The 18,463-nt window shown below is 32.3% G+C and overlaps 2 protein-coding genes and 1 long non-coding RNA gene across 5 annotated transcripts; 1 reads left to right on the top strand and 2 right to left on the bottom strand.

Annotated features, from left to right (window-relative positions):
• Positions 1-1,531: 1,531 nt before the first annotated feature.
• Positions 1,532-12,076, bottom strand: LOC113000798 (uncharacterized). 2 transcript variants are annotated; one of them, XR_005890354.1, is made up of 3 exons: positions 11,893-12,076; positions 11,064-11,129; positions 1,532-2,104 (listed from the first exon to the last, which is right to left on the bottom strand). It is a non-coding gene; the product is annotated as an uncharacterized lncRNA (long non-coding RNA). The 2 variants fall into 2 exon arrangements; XR_005890353.1 differs by lacking the exons at positions 1,532-2,104; positions 11,893-12,076 and adding exons at positions 10,206-10,488; positions 11,276-11,351.
• On the top strand, positions 5,734-12,895 carry LOC100778141 (T-complex protein 1 subunit gamma). Of its 2 annotated transcripts, XM_003556366.5 has the most exons (14): positions 5,734-5,995; positions 6,101-6,152; positions 6,559-6,620; positions 7,903-7,975; positions 8,242-8,309; positions 8,499-8,568; positions 8,866-8,934; positions 9,029-9,100; positions 10,269-10,342; positions 10,967-11,629; positions 11,699-11,824; positions 11,935-12,039; positions 12,116-12,190; positions 12,478-12,895. In XM_003556366.5, the coding sequence occupies exons 2-14, from the start codon at positions 6,128-6,130 to the stop codon at positions 12,667-12,669; spliced, it is 1,674 nt and encodes a 557-aa protein (XP_003556414.1). In that variant the 5' UTR covers positions 5,734-5,995; positions 6,101-6,127; the 3' UTR covers positions 12,670-12,895. The 2 variants fall into 2 exon arrangements, with proteins under 2 accessions (XP_003556414.1, XP_040869367.1); XM_041013433.1 differs by having other exon boundaries at positions 5,734-6,152.
• Positions 12,896-14,266: 1,371 nt separating this feature from the next.
• LOC100777602 (eukaryotic translation initiation factor 6-2) lies at positions 14,267-18,463 on the bottom strand. Its single transcript, XM_003556365.5, has 8 exons — positions 18,363-18,463; positions 17,896-17,942; positions 17,632-17,728; positions 17,416-17,501; positions 16,263-16,307; positions 15,426-15,556; positions 14,794-14,904; positions 14,267-14,708 (listed from the first exon to the last, which is right to left on the bottom strand). Exons 2-8 carry the CDS (start codon positions 17,903-17,905, stop codon positions 14,451-14,453), a joined length of 738 nt encoding a protein of 245 aa, XP_003556413.1. The 5' UTR covers positions 17,906-17,942; positions 18,363-18,463; the 3' UTR covers positions 14,267-14,450.

The following is an 18,463-nucleotide window of genomic DNA, read 5'->3' as shown; positions in this document are numbered from 1 at the left end:
GACGAGTTTAACTACAAGTTAGTCATGTAATTTTTTAAAAAAAATATCTTTAATATCATGTAAGTTCAACAAGTTATATCAAATTTCTTTTACTAACTTAATGGTGGAGGTATTTCTCGTGATTTAGCATGTGATAGAATGATGAGTTACATTCATTCAAATTGAATAAGCTTTGAAGTCCAAAAAGAATAAAATAATTCATAATATTACATGTCTTGGAAAAGTCTTCCATCTTTATAGACATTGATTGAATAGAATATGCAAGATTAAGTATTGTTATGAGTTCACTTAATAGTTATTTTTCCTCTAATATGCCTTATTCTTCTTCCTTGATACACATTTTGTTTTGTCCACTTCTTATTTGGTATATTACTCTTTCTCATGCCACTTTCTTCTATCTCGGATTTGATTTGGTTGATTGTTATTTGTTAATGCACCTTTGGCATCACCAACCTCATTCTTTCCTTCCACCACTAGTTTGACACTTCTACAACTTCTACATGGAGATTTCGTTATTTCATTTTTGAAAACTTCGGCGTCAACATCATCCTCCTTGACTTCAATAACTTCAAAATCAATTATATTGACAAGCTCTTCCTCAACGATGAGAACCTTACGTATAATGTTTCTTTAATTATGGGTTTTATTTCTTCTAGGCAACACATACAAAATTTTCCCTGATTTTGGATTTTTTTTCGATTTTAAGTTACAAATCTTGAAATTTGTTTTTTTAATCACAAGCAATGATTACTTGCATAAGAACAATTCTTACACTTATCTCATCATGTCTACCTCACCAACAACTTTGTAAAAATAAAGTCTTATTTTTAAGAATCGAGTAAACAAATCCAGAGATGCTCTTTAAAAAGAAGGGATGTGTTTGTTATCCAAAGTCAACATCAGTTATTTTAAGGCCCATTTAGTACATTATTCTTAAATGTGATTGAATAATATAATAAATATTTAAGCTTTTTTTATGTTCCTTAGTCCCTCAAATTGGGTGCATGTCTTTTTTTTCCCAAAATTAACTTTCCCTCATTAATTAGAATAAATATAATATGATTAATTCTCTATAAACAATCCCTCATTAATTTAACTGTAATTTCTCTATAATTTTTATATTATAACTTTTCCATTGCTTTCCCTTAGTCCTTATATTCTTATTACAAGTTATTGTTTAAAAACTTGAATACAGATTCATGTATTTGCCAAATATAATACTAACAAGGGCTAAGTGAAAATATAGTACTAATTAATCATATGGAAACAAACAATTGCATGAACAAAATGTAAAATTAAGTAAAATTTAAAAACAAAATGTTATTCAATCACGATAACAATAAGTAACATAAAACAAAATATTTATAAAATTGGCTTACCTCATTTTAACCTCAATTTAAAATGTATTTAAAGATGCATGCAACCCTGAAGGTGGAGAATGACCAGGGTATGGATAAGCAATGAAAGGCAGAAAATAATGCAAGGAAAAATGTACTGCACAATAAAATTGAAACAAAAGCTAACCTTTTGAATGACCAGGTATGGAGAATTCACGTTGTTATATAGAATAGTACCTAAATGAAATAAAAAAGAAAACAAAGACCAAATCAAACACTTGAAAGAGGTAAAAAAAACACAATAAGGTATATAAATAAGTCCCAATTAGGATTGAAATCTTAAACAGGTGTTTAAAACCTTTTCTCACCTTTACTGAGGAACTTTCAAATTATTGACTTTGGATATTATGATACAAACTCAAAAGTCCAGAGCAATCTCAAACTGGGTCTAGAGCATATATTCTCCATTTGAATTAAGAAAAATAAAAGAATTAAGCTCTAGGTTCTCTTCGCAAGTTTTATACTATATTGTAATTCATAATTAACCTTATTCATCCATGTATACCAAAAATAGAAAAGACTTTCTTACTTTAAGCTCTGGGACATATAGTTTTTGTCACCTGCAAATAAGGTAACCAATTACATTTAAAATTAATAAAAAAGACTTTCTTACTTTCGTTCATCTTAAGTTTCTTGAAATAAAAATGGCTGACTTCCCTGATTGTTATAATGAGAATCACTCTACATTGTCTAAATAGCAAAAACACCTGCAGTAAATAAATAAATAAATTTTAGGTACCAATTTCACAATTATCTTAAATTCTAAAGAGAAAAAAACTATTTTTATTTAATGAAAAAAAAGATCTATGATTACCTACTTACAAATTACAATTAACAAAACAGTCTAAATGAAGTCTGCCTGTCCAAACTAAAAAAAAAAAATACAGGGATCAACGTTAGAGAATTAGAACACAGTGAAGTTGCCATAACAGGCAAGGATGACTAAGGATTTGGTTAGCATAAAATAAAGAACTTTTTCCCAAATCATTGCTTCAGTCTCTAAATTATTCTTTTATTCTTCATTTGAAATTCAAAGAGTTTTATTTGTGGAGAAGGAAGAACGCGTAATTCAAAAAGTTTTATGTTGTGTTGTGGGGAGGGAAAAGGACAAAAGCTAATTTAATTATCTCAAACGTCGCATTGAAAGCATTTTCATAGAGAATTAATTAGTCTTCAAACTATGCATTGGCTTTTACAGTGGGAAATTAAATTCCAAAACGGTGCTATGGTAACAGTGGAAGCTTTAATTCTATAAATTAATACTCTTTCCGTTCTAAATTATATGACGTTTTAAAAAATATATATTTCAAAATATATATCATCTTACAAAACCAATATTACATTAAATATTTTTTTATATTAAGACTATCCTTAATTAATAATTAAAGAGAATACTCCATATAAATAATAAATGGTCAATAATTAGAGAGATAAAAAATATATTAAGAAATTAGTTAATATTTTTTAAAAATTTAACAAATTAATTATATTTTTTAATATTCATACAAAATATTAAATATAATCAAAAATCGAAAGAGTATTCAAAATTCACTCATTAATACTAAGACATAAAGTGTAATTAATGTGATGTATTTTGATTCATATAATTACACTTTTAAACTCGTGGGAGGAAATTATCAAAGACACTACTTTTATAGTATATATATTAAGATACTTAATAATGAAAATAAAAAATAATTTTAAATCTTCTTATGACTCCGTTACTAATAATCTCAATTCCTTCATTTTTTTATGCTAGTGTCTTTTTTTTTTTTGTTATCTCAGTTCCTTTGTAGGGTAAGAATTTAATGCATTTTATATTTTTAAAACATTAAATGCATTTATTTTGTTATATAGTGTGTTTTTAAGAGTCATCTTCATTTAAAACATATCATTCCATTTAAAACATATCTTTCATGAAGAGTCATCTTTTTAATACCATTAAAAGAAACTACAAATAAGGGTGAGTATGTTAATTCAAATTCATTGATTGATCCGTTAAACATGTGGACTTTGCGGATAACAGGTCTCATTTCAAAAATCCGCATAGTTATATTGACTTTATTGCAAACTCATGGACTACTCACGTAATCCGCTTAAGTTTAATGTGCAAGTATTGTTAATTTGTTGTATTAAAATTTTGATCTTTAATTTAGGTTGTTATTATTAAATTTTATGTTCAAAATATTGATATATTTTAGTGTGATAAGTTATAGTTTAAAAAATAAAGTCAATTTTTTCTTATTCCAATTCTATACAACTTTCATCTTTTAAAAAATATTTTTTTATCATTATATATTTTTTTTTTCAAATTACCATTTGGGTCCGTTGACTGGTCCATTTATCCATGGGCTTTTGTAGTCCAGACTTTGAAATAAAGACCATTTATTTCTTATACTAGGTTTATCCAATTCATCTAAAACACGAGTTTGGCAAGTCAAATCAATCTTATACCCACTCTTAATTATAAACATTGTCTATGACACGAATTTTGACAAAATAAATATCTATTAATCAACATCATTTAAAAATTGTCCTAACTCAATAATGAACCAACCATGCTAACAAAACAAAAAATGAATCGGCCACGATTGAAACCTACATTGATATGCCTACACCTCCATAATTTCCTTCCAAGTTTGGTACAAGTGTGAGTTCATTCTTGAGTAACACAATGGTGGCAATCATTCATGTATGCTACTATTTTGTTTGTTGATTATTCTCCTTCATAAACGGATTTGTAAATAAGCTTCTATCCTCAATGAAGTCATACTTTCAAGTATATTGGAAATGAGTCAGACTTAACTTGAGCTTTACATCAATTTTTTTAGCTCGAATTCGACTTGATTCAAGTTCCCATAGCTCGATGCAACTCATTAGCTTGAATCACATGAACCAGTAGTCAAATTGTTTAAATCCTATACATTTCAAAATTTTAATTTATTAGTATATTTTAGATAAAATGATTATTTAATTTTTTTAATAAAGACAAAACTAAACTTATTCTATTAGATTTGTAGGGTTACAAGGTATGACTAAAAAAAACAACTATAACCAAAGTTTTCATAAATAAAATTTACCTCTCTGCATATATAAAATAAAATCAATTATATGTGTATATATATATAAATATCAAGCCGATTTATAAACCAGATGAGTTGAACTATATGCAACTCATGTTTGACTCATATATTTAACGAGTTCATTTTTAACTCAAGTTCAACTCATTTGATTCATGAACCAAATTCAACGAGTTGATTATATATTTGAGTTTTGAATTATTTTTGAGTTAATTTGGTTCATTAACACCCTTACTTAAGGTAGAATATTGAACCGAAATACAAGCACTTAAACCACTTTGACTTTTAGGGTGTGTTTGATTTAGAAGATGAAAATTGAGAGGATAGAAATATACATACACACACACACATATATATATATATAGAGAGAGAGACACACACACACACTTTTTTTTTTTAATTAATGTAGAGTGTAGGAGGTGTTGGTCTTCCATGGGACTCATAGTTTTTCCTTTATTTTTTCTCCCTCTCTTCTCAACCAAACACATCCTAAAAGAAGAAGAAATTGTTTTGATGATAACATCATTTAAATAAACTTAAACATATGTTACCAGCCAAAATTAGGTTACAAGCCACATTCTCAGTTCACCTACTCACTTAATGATCATGTTAGCATATTTCTAAGATAATCGGATGATATGTGACAAGTTTGTAAATTATTTTAACTCTTTTAAAGCACAAAAGATAGTTTTAGTACAAAATAAATATAAAAGGCTTACATAAAATAAAAAAAATAACATTACACTAGTTTGAGTGAAATTGAGTTCAAATTTCTTAAATAATGTCAAAACGAGTTCATAAGAGAAATTTCATTAAAATTAGGTAGTCACGTTTTTTAATAAAGATTAGTGTTTAGTAAAACTCAAATATTTTATGCTTAAGGGGTATTTGATAAAGGAAATTTAATTTCTCATATTTGATATTATGTATTTTTAAAATATAACATTCGAGGGAAAAAATATTTCCTAATAATATCTTTAATTAGTTTTCATGAATTTTTTTTCCACGGAAGAGATGAGAATATTATTTTTACGAGTTTAATTTTTCTTTCACCATAATAATAATATATTGTTATTTTTAATTAAAATTATATAATATGATAAATAATTCAAATAATCAATAAAAATATATCTAACTCTTTAATTTATAAGAAACTTACATAAATGATATTATGAATGATCAACCAAACAAATTTTATTCATTCTAAAAAAACATAATACCATGATTCATTATTTCCAAAAATATAATTTTCAGACATAAAAAAATTTCACTCCTACCGAACATTCCTTATAGTATAGTAAAAATAAAATGAAAAAAAGATAAATACCCATTAGTATAATTTTGCTAAAAATAAATTGGAGAAAAGAAAGGCGAAAGTATTGGAGGATTTTGGCCGTGGCACAGTTTGGCGGAAGACTCGACTCTCACTCACTCTGTTACGTTGTTACGTACACCAACCTGTTATGTGTTGAACCAATCATCGTTTTCCTTCAAACCCTAGCCAGCGCTCCTTACAAGGTAAGCTACCTCGCTTGCATTTTTCTTTCTCATCTCATTTCTTCATACTTCTTTTCAACACCTTTCTCCGACTTCAATCTTCTAACTGAAATCGTGTCCTTGCAGCGTTTCAGTTTCTAACAATTTGAAATCATGCAGTCGCCGGTTCTAGTTCTCAGTAACTTCTCTCTTTCTTTCTCGTGGATTTATTTGCTTTGTTCATAATCTCATTTTGCATAAGAACACAACAACACTGCCATTTTTATTATCTACCATTACATGCGTGCACTGTAATGTTTTCAAGATAATTGAATTGATCCATTTTGGTTTCAATTTGGAAGCAATGTATGTCTTCATTTTTTTTTTAAGTTGGACGTCTTCAGAGTAAATGACAAATAATGTACCGTTTCCTTTCGATTATTTTTTTTTTTTAAACTTTCCATTTTTTCTGTGGTCCACTGAACTTCCATGCATTTATTGCACCTCTTTTTGTTCGTTGAATAAATTAATACAGGTTATATTTGGTGCGTTTTTAGCTTGCCGTTTTGTGTTGATTCACTTATAAAATGCTTGCAATTGGACAGAGGACTCTTTGAAACGTGAGTCTGGACGCAAGGTGCAGCATGCTAATATTCAAGCAGCAAAGGTACGACTTGTTTCAAACTACTAACTACACTGATGCTGGTTTAGATTTTTGCATGATAGTATTCTTGATATTTTACTTTGTGAGATTCCTCCTTTCAGGAAAACTTAGTTTCTGAGTTTAGAACATAGAGACATACATAAGAAAGTGTAATGGCACATAGTGCTAGAGATAAAAATGCTACACCACAGCAAAGGGGCAAATCCTCTCTAATTTAGATTAAAGAACCACTGATAGCCAAGAAATTTATATGGAAAACTTTTATCCTGTTACTGGAAAGGGTAATGATAACTGAAAATGGACAAGAAAAGAGACAGACTAGAGAGAGCCACTCTTCAGTGAACAGAAAAAGCAAATCAAATGCACAGCCTGATTCCTAAATCTTCTGGTTTGCTTTCGTATTTCTTCACGTACTGGTCCAAGTGCTTGGCCAGTTGGCCTTGCCTTAGTGCCTAGTTCACAGCCTAGGAAGGCCCCACTACCTTGCTTAGTTCCTGCTGGTATTCCATTTTCACCCTCCAAGTTCTCATAATTTCCAATGGCAGAATCCAAAGCCCTGTCATAACAGAAAGGCTTCATACAGTGATTTGATTTCTGCCAGTTGTTCTTACTCCTTAAGGGGAAGTAGCTGTTTAAGTTTCAATTTTATCTTTCTCTAAAAGATATAGTTGGTCATACTCTATAGTACATTAGAGTTTGTGAAGTGGCATGTTTGGTCCTTCTTTTTAATTAAAATTTTATATCTATATATGTAATTCAACCATCGTTATTGAAGAATAGAATTTAGAAACTCATGAAGAGAGATGACTAACCTTTTGAGAAAAAAAAATCATAATGCAAGCTTATCTCACATTTAGGAGAAGGGTCTGTAATCATCAGACAATGAAATTTGACAGGGTGACTTCCTAGTTGTTCTGAACGTATGTTGGAAAATGTGTAAATACCCCCATTTTCTTTGGTTAGTTAATTTTTCCAAGGTTCTGTTTCAAAATTTTGTGCATTCTTAACTGTGCCCTTATATTTGGGATGAACTCTTCATGTTTTGTATGTATAATTCTAAAGTAGTTATAGTATCTTTTTGTTTCCTCCTTTTTTGAGAGGGCTATGTGTCCATTGATGTGCCAGGTATTAAAAAAAATAAACATTGCAATGTATGTAATTATGTATTAATGGAAAAAATTTAAACCAAACAGCACATTGAATCCATTCAGTCATTTAGTTCATCTTCTTGTCCATTCTCTAGTGCTCTTCATTTGACGCTTCTAATATGATTGATGTCTATCAGGCTGTTGCTGATATAATTCGTACAACCTTGGGACCCAGGTCCATGTTAAAAATGCTACTTGATGCTTCAGGAGGTTAGTGTATTTATCTTTTAAATTATTTTGTAACTTAGTTATTGATGATTCTTGTGAATCATACCCTTTAATATTTACTTGTGAAAAGAAAAATATTTCCCGAGTTATGACTACAATGGCTGGGAAAGTTTTTTTTTTTTTTGTGTGTGTGGGTGGAGGAGGTTATTGCAACCAGAAAAACGTTATTTCTTTAGTAAACATTGTTTCTGGACTGTGCAGGAGCATTAAGTATAGGTTCTGACACCCAATTTCCTTGTAATTAATAGGCATTGTGGTGACAAATGATGGAAATGCTATCTTGCGTGAAATAGATCTTGCTCATCCTGCTGCAAAGGCATGGCTTATCACTCTTGCTCCACTTCTTTGATATTTTCTTGCCATGCATAAATATTGATATATATTACTGTCTTGATCATTTCTTTTGTGAAACCATGGCTTTCTTTCTATGCATTGACTTTTTAAGGTTTAATTGCTGTTTGGTGTGCAATTTTCTAATACTGCTATATTATTTGGATGGATGCAGTCTATGATTGAATTGAGTCGCACCCAAGATGAAGAAGTTGGAGATGGAACAACGTCTGTCATCATTCTTGGTATGTTTTGAGCATATGTAGAATTGTAGATGCTTTCTTTTTTAATATTGAATCTTCATCTAATTCTATACCTTTTGCCATCCTATTCCCGAAATTTTCTTTTAAATATGATTGATAATTTTATTATGAAATTGAAACTGAAGGATGAATATTCCACCGATCAGTTTTGCTGTATTTTGCATGGTTTGGTAACAAGACATGGCTCTTGATTGATGATGCTAGATTTTGTTGTGTACTTAATGGAGGGACAGATCTTTATTTGATTTATTGGGCTATATGTTGTCTCCCCCCTTGCAGCTGGTGAGATGCTTCATGTTGCTGAAGCACTCATAGATAAGAATTATCATCCTACAGTTATTTGCCGAGGTAATCTGTCTATAAGTATTAATCAATGGTTCTTTTCTTTTCTAAAAGGATATCAGATTGTATACGATGACTTTTATAATAATGTTATCTGCAGCTTATGACAAAGCTTTGGAGGATGCCATTGCTGTCCTTGACAAAATTGCTATGCCCGTTGATGCCAATGATCGTAAGTTTTGTTGCTATTTCTCTTTTTCTTTTTATTCTTCTCATTTTTTAGGAGTGCAGGAGGGTAACATCCTTTTCTTATTCCTTATGATTTGCAGAAATTTACAATGAGCTGAGCCTTTTCAATAATATACTGTGCTGGTTTGTAGCAAAAGTGTCCAAGTAGGAGGCTGTTTAAATAGTTTGAGAGTTGGGACCTGATAATTTTAAGGACCTTCCTGATAGAGTAATGAAATTGAGTTTACTGGAATCCTCTAGCAATTTGTAATAAATAATTATTAGGAAGGCCATGGATATACAATAAAATTGCACTGTTAACAAATTGGCATTGTTTTATTATTGATTTGGTGAGTCAGTGCCTCTGTTATTTTAAGATGATACTTGCATAACAAAATGGCTTAGTTGATGTGGCTTAAAGGCTTATAAACATCAGTACAGCCTTTTTACCTACCAGAGGGGGATTGCTAGATTGAGCTTCTTGACTTCATGTTCGATAGATTTGCTATCAACTTTTTGGGGTTATTGCATCTAATGGGACTCATCAATATTGTGTATATATGAGATTTGCTAATGTACGCACTGAGTGCGTTAGCAAGCTAACCATTGGTGTATTTTAAGACAATCTTGAAATGTTTGAGTATGAAAATATGCACACAAAAAGGATCCTCAGCCTTAGTTTGCTGATATATATATATATATATATATATATATATATATATATATATATATATATATATACACATACATACATGAGAATTGACAGAGAGAAAAAAAAATAGCTCATGATGAAGGCTGCAGCCTAGCCTATGGTGACAGATTACAGGACAGCTTCTAAGAGCTTCTACAAGCTTCTACAACAAGCTAGAAATATAAAACATTATCAAACAACAACTTCAATAGTTATAGCTTGTTGATGCACTCATACTAAAAAAATAGGAATGTGTACGTTAGCAAACCCCACTAGCATTTGCTAACGTATACACTCCTATTTTTTAGTGTGCGTTAGCAAGTTACACCATTGGTGCATTTTAAGACAATCTTTAGTTATAGCTTGTTAACGCACTCATGCTAAAAAATAGGTGTATAAGTTAGTAAATCCTTATATATATACATAACTACTGATATTTAGTTTCTTCTTTGACACAGTCTTAACATGAATAAAACTGCAGGAGGTACAATGCTGGGGATAGTCAAAAGCTGCATAGGTACCAAATTCACTAGTCAATTTGGGGATTTAGTTGCTGTGAGTATCCTCTACTGCATGGGCAAGATTTTTAAATTTCAAATTTGTCTTCTTTTTTCTTTTATCTTCATTCTGACTTGTGAAAATTCACTGCATGAGTCTCCCACCTACTTGGGGTTGGGGAATTTGATGTACATAACCTTACCCTAAATAAATTGGCATAATCCTTTTAGTGTTACTTGAAAGGAAAATGTATGAAGGTGTTGCAAGTTGTCAAGCATATAGTTTCTTTAATCTGAAATGAAAATTTTCTACACAAACTTGAGTTCATTTGCTAATTTTATAAATACAATTTGTTCATGTTATCTTCATATAATTATTTGGTGGGCCTATTGAATAATTGAGGTGCCTTACTTATACATTCATAGCTCTGGTGGTCTAGTGTATTTTCTTTGTATAAAATTTGTCTAGATACATGCAAATGTAACAAATAAAGGAGTATCAAAATGTTTGGATTATTTCTGCTCTTCTTTTCATCTTTAGCCTTGTCATTTTCTATCAGTGAATAGGATTATAATTTTATGCGACTGAATGTAAATGATTATTGTAGTTTTTATGCAACAGGTTAACACTTTTTTATCTGTTTAATTATATTTTACATATTCCACTTTGGTTAACTTTCAGGATTTAGCTATTGATGCTACTACCACAGTAGATATTGATCTTGGCCTAGGTTTGAGAGATGTAGATATTAAAAATTATATTAAGGTTGAGAAGGTACCTGGTGGGCAGCTGGAGGATTCAAGAGTTCTTAAAGGAGTTATGATAAACAAAGATGTAGTTGCCCCTGGCAAAATGAAAAGAAAGATTGTTAATCCGCGTATCATTCTTCTTGATTGTCCCCTTGAGTATAAAAAGGGTGAAAATCAAACAAATGCTGAAATGCTTAAAGAAGAAGACTGGAGTCTCTTGTTGAGGATGGAAGAAGAATACATTGAGGAGCTCTGCATGCAGATATTGAAGTTTAAACCAGATTTGGTGATTACAGAGAAAGGACTTAATGATTTGGCATGCCATTTTCTCAGTAAGCATGGAGTTAGTGCAATCAGAAGGCTGAGAAAAACTGATAATAATAGAATTGCCAAAGCATGTGGTGCTGTTATTGTGAACAGACCGGATGAATTACAGGAGTCTGATGTTGGTACTGGTGCTGGGTTATTTGAAGTTAAGAAGATTGGAGATGAGTTTTTTGCATTTATTGTTGAATGCAAGGACCCCAAGGCTTGCACTGTACTATTGAGGGGTGCTAGCAAGGATCTCCTAAATGAAGTTGAAAGAAACCTCCAGGTAAAGTGTTGATTTCTACCCAGAGCTTGTGGATTTGATCATTGCTTTCTGAAGTTTTTCCCATGACAGGATGCCATGTCTGTAGCAAGGAACATAATAAAAAATTCAAAACTTGTTCCTGGAGGAGGTGCTACTGAGTTGACTATATCAGCAACACTGAAGCAGAAGAGTTCATCTGTTCAAGGTATACAGAAGGTGAGTGTAATACTCATTGTCTGTACTTTGCCTACTAGTTCTATTATTGTCTCATGGCAGTAGCTTACATTGATTCTCATTTTCATGTTCATGTTCTTGTTGATGAACAGTGGCCTTATGAAGCTGCTGCCATTGCTTTTGAGGCAATCCCCCGTACTTTGGCACAAAATTGTGGAGTAAATGTGATCCGCACTATGACTGCACTACAAGGAAAAGTAAGAATTTTTTCTGTTACAGTTGCGGATGATTCTTTCTCTGATTATGTTTGACATTGTGTTTTTGGAATTGTAGCATGCAAATGGAGAAAATGCATGGATGGGCATAAATGGAAATACTGGTGACATCACTGACATGAAAGAGTGCAAGGTGCTTTTATTTTCTTTTATTTGTAAATCATGCAAATGATTGCCAAATCCATCAATTACCATTTTGCCCACCAAAGTTAGTCATATTATTTAGAATTGAATCTTGACACGTTTCAGGTATTCCCAGAAGACATAACAGAGTGAAAAAAAAATCCTTTTTATTTAATTTCCCATTGCTTCCCTCCCCCACCTAATACAAGATTTACATTCTCTGTCTTGTTTCTATGATTACTTTGATAAGCATAGATGATTGGATGAATACTAAGATGTTTGTTATAATGATTTTAGATCTGGGATGCTTACAATGTGAAAGCACAAACATTTAAGACTGCCATTGAAGCTGCTTGCATGCTTCTGCGGATTGATGATGTAGTGAGTGGGATCAAGAAGAGGCAGGCCCCTGGAGCAGGCCAGGCTCGTTCAAAGCCTAAGGTTGAGACCGAGGTAGATGCTGACAGTGAGCAAATTCTTCCTGATTGAGAACATAGCTGCACTGACATTGTTTTTTGACGCGAAGAATTGAAGATGTGCTATGTTCTTGGAGATCATTTAAATCTAATCACCATTCTTTTAGTTTTGAGTATTGGTGAGCATGTAGTTAGTTTGACTGTTCATCTGTCATGTTGAGATTTTGTGGCCACGGTAATATTGTTCATCTGTGAAGTCTCGGTATTTTCTTGGTTTCAAGTTCAATGTGTTCATGCGCTATGCAGGCTAGCAATGACTCCCTTCACCGAATTGCACCCAGGGTCCCAGACAATTATTTAACAATAATAAAATGTGAGCAGTAAACACTCTGAAAAATAACATTTTAATTGTTTTTTTTTAGTTACGTAGTCTGTCCTTGTCGGAAACTTTTGCCAAATGTCATTGAAAAGCCAATTTCGAAATAGTTGTCCTTAGCGCATGGCGTTGATTCCTGAAAAGGACTTCGACCTCAGAAGATACGTTAGTTTATGATTTTAGTCTTGTATTTTTCTTCTATGATTTAGTTTCTCCAAAACCTTGGTTTAATATTTAATTTTGCTATACGTTGTTCATTTAAATTAATGATGGGTCAAGTGAAAGTGGAAATTATCATTTAACACTTAAAAAAATTAATTAATTAAAAAAGAAATAAACATAAACAAATTTGAAGATTGGATCGGAATAATGAATTTTCTAAAATCTGAAAATTAACGTCATCACAAAAGAAAGATAAACGGAGTAAAATTAAAAATTAAGAATTAAAAGAGGATTAAAATTATAATTTAACCCTATCCTCTACCTTGATAATTTGAGATAATCAAATGCTTTTATTGACCAAATACATTTTATATTTTTCTTGTAAAAGGATAACTTAAGAATAAACTAAGTGTTGATTTTTTTTATTATTTTAATGAAAACCGTTTAATTTTTTTTATTTCTTTAAAACAGAATTAGTGTACAATTTAAATTATCATGTTACTTTGATTCCTTAAAAGTATTGACTAGTTTTTAAAAACTTAATATTTATCGTTAAATTGTTAATAGGTACACCCAACACTTAATGTGAAAAGGCAAAAATACTCTTGTGTATTTTTAAAAATGTTTTTGTGCACCCACAAGTTGATCCGCATATGCAATGAGTTTGATCCACATAGATTTTAGTTGATCCGCAAGCTTCTTACGGATCAAGTTGATCCGCAAGTGACTTACGGATCAACTTGATCCGTAAAAAGCTTGCGAATTAACTTGATCCACAAGTTGATTTTGATTTTTAAGACTTACGGATTAAGTTGATCCGTAAGTCTTTTACAAATCAACTTGATCCATAAGCTTCTTACAGATCAAGTTGATTTGTAAGTTGATTTTTAAGACTTATGGATCAAGTTGATCGTGAGTCTTTTACGAATCAACTTGATCCATAAAGGGAGAAAGAAGACAGGAATAATTTGGCCATTTTCAAAGAATGCTGGGTGCACCTAACAACACTCTAATAATAATGATGCCGCACAAGTAAGTGGTGCACGGTGCACATAGCCCCCGTTATTAAATATTAACTTTTCAAAAGATAAAACAAAAAAAATACAAATTTACGAAGCAAAGTGAGTCCATGTAACGTAAAAGCATCCATATCTTTGATTGAAATAAAAGATGACATACAATTAATGGAAACCATGATTCTTGATTGAAATAAACATTCATATTTTAGATGATAAAACTATCACAAACTGTTCACCGGGAAAAACTGACACAAAACTGGAATATCTTAGCAACAAGCAGTAGAACATGAGCAATATTTAGACATAAGTATCAATGAGTGATTTCCTCATCTCATCGACAATGGCGCTGGGTTGGGCTTCTCTCAGCTTGAAAACACTCTCAATCACAGAGAGCTCTGTTGCTGTGGTGTCTGAACCACAAAATGCTGTCCAATCATTTACCGTCATCCCAGCAGCTATTACTTCGCTACCACGATTGACAGTCCCGGCAACCAAAGGAACCTGAAGAAGTGTAGAAAGTTCATCCAAGTCTTCGATGGAAGTATGAGGGTGGACCTGCACAATGTGTATGCTTACAAATATAGTACACATATTTTGAAATCATGATATTCAAGAGGATTACATCATGTCTTGTACTTACCAAACCACCTCTGTTGGAGAATACACAGTAACTGCCCACAAGAATATTACCGGCAACTGTCTGCCTGAAAACTTCTACTCCCAGAACATCTGCAATCATCTCCTCAGTTTCCTGAACAAAAATTTCACAATGAATAATAATAAAGCAAGACAGAATCATCGGATTAGAGTGGTCAAGTTACCTACTCTTACCACATGTGCCAGCAAACTTTTCAATGCAAATTTGTCTATGCTTTTTTTAAAAAACTATTTGCAGTTTTCATTAGTTGTGATCATAACCTAAAAATTTAGGATTTAGCTCCCTGATAAAGTAGAAAGTCAGTGAAGTTAAAATGCAGGGGTGCATCCACCCCTCGATTTAAAGTGGCTAAGTTAACATGACACTTTAATTCTCAAGGGTATATACATACTTTCTCGCATTATACACTTTCTTACTTTTAGAGCAGTCAAATTCAAAAATTTAAATGATCATTCAGAATGACAAGCAAATATGTGACATGTTGGCCATGTCTTTACTCAGCACCCATGTCCAACATGCAAACATAATTGTCTCCATATCAAATTTCAATCCTAAATTAGTATAAAGAGATTAGCATGTGAAAGAAAAGGCTATAATTTATAACAAGACAATACCTTGTCAAGATCAGTGTGTGTGAGGGCCACATGGTCATTACATGCTATACAATTTCCCAGAGCGGATAATCTTTCTTCTATACGCTGAACAACAACTTGATCAGGTAGACTGTTTCTCAAATGTTGAAGCTCTTCAGCAATAGCCATGTCAGAAATATCAATACCATAAGTCAGTACAATATCATAACTGGTGCTGAGTTCTATTCAATGTCACCAGTAACAGTTACTTTGCATGAATCAAGAATGAATAGCTTTTAATTCTATACCACTTAAAAATTTGTTTTCGTACTATTGAGGAGGAGGCAAATGAGTAGGATCACATGTATAGCACTTTAAAATACAGTACTGCCAAAAAGTCTTTTTCGAAAAATTAAAAGTTTGATCATTTTATTAAATGAACTTTGAAAACCTAGCATCTATGAGGCAATGATATACTGAAATCAAAGACTATAGGACCAACTTTTGATCACTCTTACTGCCATTACAAAATATGAACGTACTTAGTATGGCATACTGTGGATGAACTGTCAATAAATTACAAACAGAACCTCATATACTAACTGGCTTTTTCCTTTGTCAACTTAAAAGGCATATCTAGTACACAAATGTTTAACCATTTACAATGTCAGAAAATTGAGGTTGGATTAGTTTAACAATGCTATTTAAAAGAAAGGTTGGAGAAATTGGTGACCATTGACCAATAATAATATTTTTTTTTTCTCTAGGAGGTGGTGGTTGGTTGGGTTACAAAGATGTTTTGACAGGAAATAACCTGACATTAACATAGCATCAAACAATACCGTGAATAAAAACAAACAGCAGAATAAAAGGAATCACCTTGGTCTGTGATGGTATGGGGCAAGAGAAGCCCGTTCTTGTTTCCTGCAAACCAATAAATAGGGAAGCTAATTGTGATAGGTCTAAATCTAATAAATGATAAATCAATAAATAAAATATATTGATGTAAGTGTAACTATGGTGGGAATCCCTATCTTGGATTAAAACCCTGGGAGCATTTTCTGTCAATCCAAGGCAACACTTCATACAGCAAACAAATGGACTACATGGAGGGAAGCAGTACACCAGATGGAAGTGCTGGTGGGTAGCCCTAACCTGGACTATCTGACAGCATAGAAATCGGATTATTTTCTTAAATGAACCATTCAATGGAACCAAGATGTTGGAAGATGCAGTGTTCCTAGTATGGTCTTGGCTTAGAGAATTGGAGAAAGGTTTTGTAATGCATTATAATTACTGGTCTAGTAATCTACCAGTAGCTTTTTGTAACTAGGACAGCAAGGCAGGTGTTGGACAGTGTAACAGTACATTTGGCAATCAGCTTGGATCCTAATACCATTGGATCCAGCTGCTACCTAGCACTAATGTTGTATCCCTAGTACCCCTGGTACTTTCAATTATATAAAAACTTCGTACCCCATTGCCCAGAGGCTCTTCGCTATGCGAAGGTATGGGGGAGGGATATTGTACGCAGCCTTACCCTTGCATATGCAAAGAGGCTGTTTCCGGATTCGAACCCATGACCAACAAGTCATCAAGGCACAACTTTACCGCTGCACCAGGGCTCGCCCTCGGTACTTTCAATTATATATATAATATATTTTTGCTGATCAAACAAAAAAAAAGTGTAACTATCTTTTTATTCTTTTACTAAAGGAAGAAAATGCCACTGACAGAAAGAGTGTGTGGAACCATCACTTAAAGGCGATGACAGAGATCCAGTTTGAATAAACTCCTCTAAAAGTACTTATATTAGAAGAAAATAAGAAGTTCAATGAATCAAATTTTGTTTAGAAACTCTCTTGTTTAACTACACAAAAAGCTGAAGTACCTTCTGGGAGAAGTTTGATTCATTTGACCTCTTTTTCTTTTCCTAGAAATGCTTATTGAAAAATTTACCCAAACTAATTTATAGTCCAAGGTAAGGAGTGACACTTATTAAGATTTAACAACTAGGGCTAAAAAACTTTACCAACACAAAGACGACCAACAATACGAGTGCCACCAATGGAGGTCTTGACCACAGGGATAACATCTGCTAACTCAGCCTCAAATGCACTGTATCAAACAACCCACTAATTTATTCATATGGAGAAATGTTATGGCAATTTCCATCCATTTGAAACCAAGCACAAAGAATTTAAATCAACAAGGGAACTATTTTCACTAGTCCAAAATGAATGAGAACCTGTAGAAGTTTTCGGAACCTCCAATAGCAACCAAACAATAGGCATTGGTAAGTTTTGAGAAGACTCCAACTTCACAATTATTCTCAAACTGAAGTCCTGCAGGAAACACATAACCATAGAGTATATTATTTAAAGGAGAAAAAATGTTTTCCACAAAAGAAGAGCGCATAATATATTGGTTATTTTAAATAACCAATACGAACAAATTCCTCAGAAAATGCAGACTAAACAAAAGAGAAAAATGTAAACGTATCATCACTTACTAGTTGCCATGACAGAGATGCCAGAAATCTTTGACCCAAGTAACCAGCTTAATATCGGCATCAAACAAAAGAAAGGAACCATGATTCATATTAGAACAAATTGTAGGAATGATAACTAACACTAAGCACTCAAACGTTAAAGTTGACGATGAGAATCCTGATAATGAAGGGGTTCAGTTTCAAATGAAAAGAAAGCAATTACTAGTATTCTGTCTTACTAAGCTGCAAAATACCCCTTTGATTTTTGCAAGCAACATAGAACAAGTGACCAATCCAACAAGCTACAACTCAAGTAACAAACTTGTATTGGCTATCTAGTTCTAATATACGAATAAGCATCAAGCTTCATGCACATGCAAAAGGTTCAACTCCTCCACCTCATTTCCCAACACTACGACAACAAAAAGATAATAAATTTACATTCAAAATTCAGAAACAGAAAATGGGTATTAGGGTACATTGGTTACCCTGGACAGAAGAAGATCAAAGCGGAAGAGGTCACCGCTCACCGGGTGCACAGCAACACAACAACTAAGTGTAGGGTACCGCCGAACCCAAAGAAGTCAAT

This window comes from Glycine max, chromosome 20 (genome assembly GCF_000004515.6).
Source record: "Glycine max cultivar Williams 82 chromosome 20, Glycine_max_v4.0, whole genome shotgun sequence".
Classification (NCBI taxonomy): Eukaryota; Viridiplantae; Streptophyta; class Magnoliopsida; order Fabales; family Fabaceae; genus Glycine; species Glycine max.
This window is presented reverse-complemented; position numbering and strand designations above follow the sequence as displayed.

Excerpts from the sequence above, each read along its gene's own strand:
- LOC100778141 (XM_003556366.5), top strand. The coding sequence starts at position 6,128 with ATGCAGTCGCCGGTTCTAGTTCTCA. Across the intron at positions 7,976-8,241 it reads GCTACTTGATGCTTCAGGAG|GCATTGTGGTGACAAATGAT; the intron begins GTTAGTGTATTT and ends TGTAATTAATAG. Across the intron at positions 12,191-12,477 it reads CTGACATGAAAGAGTGCAAG|ATCTGGGATGCTTACAATGT; the intron begins GTGCTTTTATTT and ends TAATGATTTTAG.
- LOC100777602 (XM_003556365.5), bottom strand. Across the intron at positions 16,308-17,415 it reads TGTTGGTCGTCTTTGTGTTG|GAAACAAGAACGGGCTTCTC; the intron begins GTAAAGTTTTTT and ends ATTGGTTTGCAG. Across the intron at positions 14,709-14,793 it reads TCTCCAACAGAGGTGGTTTG|GTCCACCCTCATACTTCCAT; the intron begins GTAAGTACAAGA and ends CACATTGTGCAG.